General features: G+C 41.0%; 1 protein-coding gene across 2 annotated transcripts in view; it reads right to left on the bottom strand.

The window, feature by feature from the left end:
• Positions 1 to 1,699: 1,699 nt before the first annotated feature.
• Positions 1,700 to 9,029, bottom strand: part of Pank1 (pantothenate kinase 1) — a 67,340-nt gene continuing 60,010 nt past the window's right edge. For both annotated transcript variants that reach the window (XM_021152494.1, XM_021152495.2), the window contains exons 6-7: positions 4,815 to 4,940; positions 1,700 to 3,501 (exon numbers count right to left, since the gene is read on the bottom strand). In XM_021152494.1, the coding sequence (XP_021008153.1) occupies positions 3,442 to 3,501; positions 4,815 to 4,940 (186 nt within the window). In that variant the 3' untranslated portion in view covers positions 1,700 to 3,441. The remainder of the gene's footprint in view (positions 3,502 to 4,814; positions 4,941 to 9,029) is intronic.

A 9,029-nucleotide genomic window follows, 5' to 3' on the forward strand; every position in this document is an offset into this window, starting at 1 on the left:
TCGTTTATTGCTGCATTTGGGAAGAATGAATGTCTCTGTCTCATTACACACTTTGCCTTGCAATCTTGCTGTCTATTCTGCCGGGCAGCGGGGTTGTATCCTGTTCATCTTGGTTTCCAATCCCTCCCCAGTTCTTTTAAGTAACCTGGAGTAACTCTGTAATAATCTTCATATGATTGACCTTAACAGAAATTCTCAAGACTACCCATCCTTTATAAAATTCAGAACCATTTTATCATTTACCACGCCCAAAAGACTGCCCTGAAATCATACATTAACAGTTCTGTTACAGAGTATTGGAGACGTCTCATTGTTATAATAATGCCCAAGCAGCTCTGGCCGCCAAGTCGATCATGATGGCAAACTCTGAGAGTGTGGGATTTTAGAATTGTGGTCACGTTCCGTCATGGGGTTCTTTCTGTACCATGTCTCTCTTCACAACTGAGAAAGCACGAAATGACTTATTTAAGTCATTGATTTAAAGTATCTTTAAAAAAAAACAATAAACACAGATGACACATTTTAATGCATATTAAAACATGAATGTAAAACTATTTGCTGTATTTTACAGGTGAGCAAACTTGAGTTTAAAGAGAATTTTGGCAACTTGTTTTCAGTTAGTCATTGTCTAAGCTGTATCTGAACCGGAGCTATCTCACAATAACAAGCCACACTCCTCAGGGTCTGACTCTCCTGATTCACATAGCACAAGATTTTTATTTGTTTGTTTGTTTTTAATTCTTGTCATATTCCTTTGTGATGGTGAATCTAAGGAAAGTCATTTTAAAAGTGTGAAAAATCTTCAGGACACAAGTCCCTCATAATAAAAACAAGTTAGCTCTATATAACCAACACTCTGGGTTGATAATTTAATAGAAAATTTACTTCTTCATCTACACCAGTGGTTTTCAACCTTCCTAATGCTGTGACCCTTTCATACAGCTCCTCATGTTATGATGACCTCCTCCCCCTCATCATAAAATTTGTTGTTGCTACTTCATAGCTGTAATTTTGCGACTATTATAAATCTTAATGTAAATATCTGATATGTAGGATATCTGATACGCTACCCCAGTGACTCGTCTGACTCCCAAAGGTGTCATTTACTCCCAAAAGGTTCACAATTCATGGATTGAGAACTGTTGATTTATATCAACGGTGTGTGTGTGTGTGTGTGTGTGTGTGTGTGTGTGCGCGTCAGAAAAAAAGAGGGAGATGAAAAGAAAGGGAGGAAGAGACTGAGGAACAGAGATGGGTGGACGGAGAAAGAAATAAACTGGGTGGGATGGGAGTGGTGTGGGGTGCATATGAAGACTAGCCTGGAACTCCATATAACCCAGGCTAGCCTTGACCTCACACTGATACTCTTATCTTAGCCTCCTTTGTGCTGGGATTACAAATGTGCACCATCACACCCAGCTCCAGGCTTCTGGATGTTGGTAGGGAGAGACCAAGTGATTTCAGATGATTAATAAACATAGGCACAGTTACTTGCCCTGGTTTCCTTTGCAGGACCACGACCTTCAGGTCTCAGGTCTGCTGTCCCCTGAAAGACTAAAGAAGGGAGGAGAGACCATTAAAAGGCACTAGGGTAGATAATACAGAGATAATGTCTTTCAAGAATACTGTAGTTGAGTGAATCTTTTAAAGCTAAGCAGAGGTTGACAGTGTATTTGTAACAAGAAAAAATTGAAACTGGTTCAGAATCACCAAAAAAATCACAGTGGTATTTTGGCATTAAGCAGTCAATAATAAAAGTGCAATAAAGGACAATTTTTAGAAATCCTTCTGCTGGCCTGCAGCCATAGCTGAAGGCTGTTTGGACCACCCCACACTTGTGGGGAAGCCTCGTGTTACAGAGCTATGTAGCAGAAAGGAAAACAGCAGCAGCGATCACAACATCAACATACAGTTACTTTACATGTAAAACAGATAAATATACAGACGAGGTATAAGAAATGAAAATAACATGTACACTAAGAACATCCCAACACAAACCGGCTTTATTTAAACCAGACAAGTGAATTCTTTCATTAGCATCAGCTTCTTCAAGACTCAAGGAAATGGAAATGAAGAGCGGGGCTCCACAAGGTAGAGAGGTGAAGACTGACCAAGGAGTAGCCTTTCAAAAAGCCCTTGGAAGGGAACCCTTGATCCAAAAGATCACTAGATCTCCTGTTACAGCGTGTGTACAACATCCTCATTTGAAAGTGACTCATCTATCTTAATGAAAACCTCGCAGGATGAAATGTCCATATATGCGAGCGTATCATAAATTATATTAAAGTTTTAGAAATGAAATAAAGTACCAATCTCAGTTTAAATACTAAAACAGAAAATAGGAAAAAAAGAAAAAGAAAAAGAAACAATCGTCAACGTTATTACTTAGGATGTCTCGTTACACCCTTCCCAGGTACAAACATATATAAAACAGACCATTATTTCTAATTGATATCTCGACCCAGTACTTTTGCCCTGAGTCCAGGGTGATCAATCAGATCAGCTGTGGGAGACCCTCCAAATTTACACAGGGGTTTGCTGCCCTTCATAAGGCATATGCAAATGAGGACAAGTCATCGCAGACTATTACAGTGTAGTGTAAAGTAAATCCGATGGGACATGACAGTGGTGAGGGGTGTAAGAAGACAAAGATAAAACTGCACACAATGTTCAATATTCGCCACTTTCATTAACCCCTTTGTCTAAAGTCTTCTCACTGGGTCACATGTTTAGAACTGCAGATATGTGTTTAACTTTGTGTTGAGTTGGTCAGCACCTTGATTGACAGGAGCAATTACAATGAGGAAAGCATACAGACAGAGAAGAGAGAAATTACGAGGAACAAAAACAGAAGGGAGGGGGATCATTTTTTCTTTTCTTTTCTTCTTTTTTTTTGTCCTAAGACATTGCAACAGAAAGGATGTGAGATAGAGAGAGAGAGAGAGAGGGAGAGAGAGAGAGAACAAAGTGTTCACAGTGCAACATACCAGATTCGTAGTTTCATTTGAAACCAACAGCAAATCATGAAACGTCATGAAAAAATACAAGTAAAGGCAAAATCTCCTAGAGTAATTACTAAATGAAGTTAAAATTACCACACTGATCAGTAAACCCCAGAAGAAAAATGGACAGCGCTTTCATTTCAGGCCCCTGTGAATGAACATCATACAACTTTTCAAAGTTAATGCATGAAATTGGTTAGGTTTGGCCACGCTGCACAATTTCTTGTTCTTTTTTTTTTTTTTAAAAATACAGTATACAGAAAAAAATTCTTATATTCCCCATTTTGTATCATAAGCTTGAAAGCTAAGAGCAAAAGGTCTAGGTTATTTACAAATACAGTAGGTTCATCCACCAAAGTGGCTTGGTTTCTGCCCCACGGAGATGTCACCTTTTCTGGCAAGGCCCGTCAGTCCTCTGTCCTCACGAGGGGCTGTTCCTCTACTGTGTATCGGTCATTTTGAACAGTTCCAACAGGGCCCCAACAGCTCCAAAATAACCCTGCAAGAACACGGAGAATTCCTGTAGAGTTGTTTCTGAACCGTAACCAAAGAACAATTGAGTCCGTTAGTTCTAGGAAGGCTGCCCTGCACTTTACAGATCTATAACATTAGAAACGGAATTCATAACAGGAGATACAGGCCTGTGTTTAGCACACGCAAGTCTACACAGTTGATCTCCCTAAACACAAAACAAACACTGATCTCTTGGATAAAAAACAAAAAACAAACAAACAAAAAATCTCAAGATCGAGTAATCAAATAACTGTCATTAGTCTGAATGTATATTTATCTATATTAATATAGTAAAGTGCTTAGAACTGTATCTGGCACTGCCTTCTTATAAAATAAAAGCTCATATTTCTGATAATGAAGGTTTCTAAAACTCAGCTATTTTAGGAAATAGCGTCTTAGTCATTGGCTTGTTATATGTAACAAAATACCACACTCTGAGAGGCTTATAAAATAAATAAACACTATGACTTCATCTCATAGCTTTTTGGATGCAGCGCAGTTCAAAGTCAAGGTGTTTGTCAAAGCCAGGCTCCTGGCAGACTTGGTCGTCACTGTGAACTGGTACAGCAGAGAGTACCTCTTTTATAAAGGCGCTCATTCCTTTGTAGAACTCAGCCCTGGTGACCTAGTCTCCTCCCCAAGGTCTCACCTACTGACACTGTCATCTTGGGGATTAGGATTTTAGTGTATAAAGGGATGGCATACAAACATTGAGTCCACTAGCTACCTGGTTCCCAAAGGGCTAGAGAGACACAGCTCCTGTTTTGCCTGGCTCAGCAGTTACCGTAGAGATGGCGTGGATAAGTCAGGACCTTTAAGGCAATTTCTGAGTTCTTATCACATGTTAGAAAATTTTCCAAGCACTTTACATTTAAGTCTAAATCACTGTCAATCGCAAGGACAGCTCCTACTGACTTCACACGTGCTGGATAACTACACAGAAGTGCTGCTACTGGGTCATTGAATTCTAGCTTTGGGTTTTTCTAAGAAATTTCCCATACTGTTTCCCATAGTCATTTGTTATCATTGTTTATTATTATTGCTGTTGTTGTTGTTATTATTATTATTTCCAAATGACATTTTCTTTTCATTTCAGTAACAGTCTTCAAATCTCCACTGTTGGCTAAGAAAACTTCCATTATATACATGACATTTTGGCAGGTGGGGTGGGTAGGGTAATAAATACTAAGTTTAAAAGGCAATTTTCTTCTTGATCAATTTTAAAATACAGATCTGACTCATATGGCAGACAACCCAAAATACATGCAGGACAGTTACGTCCCCGTGAGCTTGACCTACCTCATGTTCCAGAAACAGTGCTTTCAGCTGTCCTTTAGACCAAAAGTCCATGGCATATGCTAGCAACTTCATTGAGACCATATTGATTCTGAGAAAGTTCCCAACAAACACAACTCTGTCAATATTCTGAAGGAAAAAGAAAGTTACAGGGAAACAATTAAACCATGGCTTTAAAAGAGCATTTAGTAAGGACCCAGTATTCTATATGTGGTTGTATAGGACCACACTCAGTCAATATTTGCAAATGGAACGATTTCAGCATCTCTAAAACCAATGTTCAACCAACAGAACATTCCACAGAACAGAAGGCGTAAGCTTTGGTTAACTTGACAAAAGCTTGAATCAGTTGGGAAGAGGGGAACTCAACTGAGAAGATGCTACCATCAGACTGGCCTGAGGCACGTCCGTGGGGGCAGTTTTATGATTGATATAGGATGGCTCGGTCCACTTCAGGTGGTGTCATGATCTGTATGAGGCAGAGTACCTCAGTAAGCAGCCTCCCTCTGTGGTCTCTGCTTCAGGTCTTGCCTCCAGATTCTTACTCTATTTGGGTTCCTCCCTCAGCTTCCCTCAGTGTTGGAGTTTTATTAGGAAGTATAGGTCAAGTGAACCCTTTCCACCTCAAACTGCCACCCCATGATCTTTATCACAGCAATAGAAAGCAAACCAGGACATGGGCAGTTGCTTACAACTATCATGCTAGGTTGCATTGGGTGTGATACATATTCAGTTTACAACACACACACACACACAGCCCCCAGACTCCAAGGATAAAATACTATTAGAATCAACTTATAAATGAAATGAATGGCAGTGGTGTGGTTTGTTCAGCTACTGAGTTTGGGATATAATAAAGAAAAAAAATATTCAATCTCTGCCCTCAAGAGCAAGGTAGAATATCCTGCTTGAGCAACAGAAGGGTTAAAATAAGGTAACAAAAATGCACACCACTGATGTAAAATTTCATTCTGTAGTCACACTTATGAACACTCCTCTCACCCTGTGCACGCCGGGCTCCCAAGCCCCCCAGTTCCTGCAGCTCTTCCCATTCTTCCCCTGGGGATGTCTGAAGCTAAAGACTGGGCTCAGCCCACCTGCCATGCAGATGCTGGATCATGCCCAGTTGCCATGGTCACTCAGATCAAAGGCAACAGAGCCTCTGGTGCTTATTTTCTGCTGTCTATCAGGAGTAATCAAGGTCTAGGAACACCATCTTTTGAATGTCTCAGATCTTAACAATGTGTGTTCGTGAAGACATTAGTCACTGAAAATATTCTGTAGGTAAAGGACTCAGAGGTACTTTCAGTAAATTTCCATTAGAAATAAAGTCTGTAGCTGCAAACTGACCAGACTACAGAACATACACGTTTTTTGTTTTTTGTTTTTTTTCAAAAAGCACATCAAATAGGAGTTTAACTAAATTTAGGGGGCTCAAATTTAGAATTCTCAAAGCCCTGTCTTATATTATCCTACCAGGAAAATGGAGAAGTCAGCATTAAATTTTGACAAGCCTTTCATATTTCAAATAAAGGCCAGGTGGGTCAAAATTACAAATGTTTAACAAAGAAGGAAAATGAGAGGTAACAAATGAGAATATAAGCAAACTCTTACTAAAAGTGGCTGGGGCTGGGGCTGGGGCTGGGGCTCAGCAGCCAAGAGTGCATGCTGCTCTCACAAGGCACCACACAGGGTTCCCAGCACACACATAACTGCCTGTAACTCCAGTCATTCAGTACTTCTGGCCTCTGCCATCACCTGCACTCACTGTCACATCTCCACACAGACACATACAAACACACAAACACACATCATATATATAATAAAGGAAAACTAGTGGGGGACATAGAAAAGGGATGATATATATACATATGTACACACACACACATACACACACACACATATGCAGGAATAATAAAGGAAAACTAGTGGGGGACATAGAAAAGGGATGATACTCAGAATCCGTACTTGGATTTGTTTATTGAAAAGCTATCTTCGGTACACATCAGTAACGAAGCAGGAGCATCAGTCCAGAAACACAGCTGCTGAACAGTCTATTCCCAGGCTAGTCACAGGTGACCCGAAGGGGAATTACTGAGACAGACAGCAAGGGTGCTCAGTGGGAAAGGTGCTTCTGTTAAGTCTGAGGACCTGAGTCTAATGTCTAGATCCGGCACAGATAGCATAAGGAGAATATTGACTCTCACTACTTGTCCACATAGACCACCGTATGTTTGCACCGAGAGAGCGAGAGAGTGAGAGAGGGAGAGAAGTAATTTAAAAAGCTCTGAAAGGGGAAAACACTAATAATTATTAAACATATGAAAATACATAACCTCACTTAAGGTACAGTTTCTTTTCTATTAGATCAGAAAATATAAAAAAGGTTAACTGACACCTTGGAAATTTATTTATTATGCTTGGTGGGAATCTAAATTAGAGCTGCCTTTATGGAAGAAGTTTTGTAATATCACTCAAAATTATAATCAACACATCCATTGATTCAGAAATTTATCTTTTTAATTTATTTAATTACTTTGTCTGAGGCAAGGACTCACTACGTAGACCTGGAGGTCACCGTACAGATCAGGCTGGCCTCAAACTCACAGACATCTACCTGTTTCTGCCTTTTGAATTCTGGTGTTAAAAGTATGGGCCCCCATGCCCAGCCATTTATACAAAATTATATGCTATATAAATGTGTGCACATATATTGCAGATTTTTTTTAAGATTTATTTACTTTATGTATATGAGTACACTGTAGCTGTCTTCAGACACATCAGAAGAGGGCATCGGATCCCATTACAGATGGTTGTGAGCCACCAAGTGGTTGTTGGGAATTGAACTTGGGGCACTGGAAGAACACTCAGTGCTCTTAACTGATGAGCCATCTCTCCAGTCCCCTTACTGTAAGATTTTTAAGAAAGCAAAAGGCTTTCAGACAGAATCAAGTATGAGTCAGAGGTGTGACCATGGGATGGCAACCCCATCCCTCAATTGATGCCCTGTCTCCCTGCTGGAGGTGAGCTCTCCCTACTGTCCAGAGGTCCCTCCCTCCCTATGAGTCCTGAGGGTCTCTCACTTCCCAGTCCTCTAGTGCATTCTGGTGGGGTCCCCCCAACCTCCTATTTCCTGAGGTTGCCTGTATACATTCTTTCTGATGGCCCTCAGGGCTTCAGTCCTTTTCCCTCATCCAATACCAGATCAGGTTCCCCCTCTACTCCCCACCACTACACCTCCCATCCCATCCACTTTCCCTCTCAACTCTCTCCCTCCCTCCCAACTTGTGATTGCTTTCTTCTCTCTTCCAAGTGAGGCTGAGGCATCCTCACTTGGGCACTTCAGCTTGTTGAGCTTTTTGAGTTCTGTGTTCTGTATCTTGGGTATTCTGTATGGGTTTTTTTTCTTTGTCTTTTTCTTTTCTCTTTTTCTTTCTTTCTTTCTTTCTTTCTTGCTTGCTTGCTTGCTTGCTTGCTTGCTTGCTTGCTTGCTTGCTTGCTTGCTTTTGGCTAATATCCACTTATTAGTGAGTACATACTATGCATGAGGTACAGTAACAGGCCCAAAGTGGGATCCAGCTCAAGGAGAGGTCCCAAGGCCTAACACTGTTACTGAGGCTATGGAATGCTCACAAAAGGGTCTATCATGACTGCCCTCTGAAAGACCCAACAAGCAGCTGAAAGACTCAGATGCAGTTATTTGCACCCAACCAATGGACAGAAGCAGCTGACCCCTGTAGTTGAATTTGGGAAGGCTGAAAGAAGCTGAGGAGAAGGGAGATTCTGTAAGAGAACCAGCAGTCTCAATTAGTTTGGATCCCCAAGATCTTTCAAACACTGGACCACCAAACAGACAGCATACACCAGGTGATATAAGGCCCCCAACACACATACATTAGAGGACTTCCAGGTCTGTTTTCATTCAGAGATGATGCACCTAAGAGACTGGAGGCCCCAGGGAGTTTAGAAGTCAGGTCGGGTGGGGGTGGGGGCATCCACATGGAGAAGAGGTGGGGTGGGGAGGAGGTGTAGGATGTGGAGCAGTCGGAGGGTGGATGGGGAGGGTTGGGGAATAGAATATGGAGTGTAAGAAATGAACTACAAATAAAATTAAATTAAAAAACAAACAAACACAAAAGAAAGTAAAAGGCAAAAAGGAAAGAAAAGGAAAGAAAGGAAAGGGAAGGGAAGGGAAGGGAAGGGAAGGGAAGGGAAGGG

This window comes from Mus caroli, chromosome 19 (assembly GCF_900094665.2).
Source record: "Mus caroli chromosome 19, CAROLI_EIJ_v1.1, whole genome shotgun sequence".
NCBI lineage: Eukaryota > Metazoa > Chordata > Mammalia > Rodentia > Muridae > Mus > Mus caroli.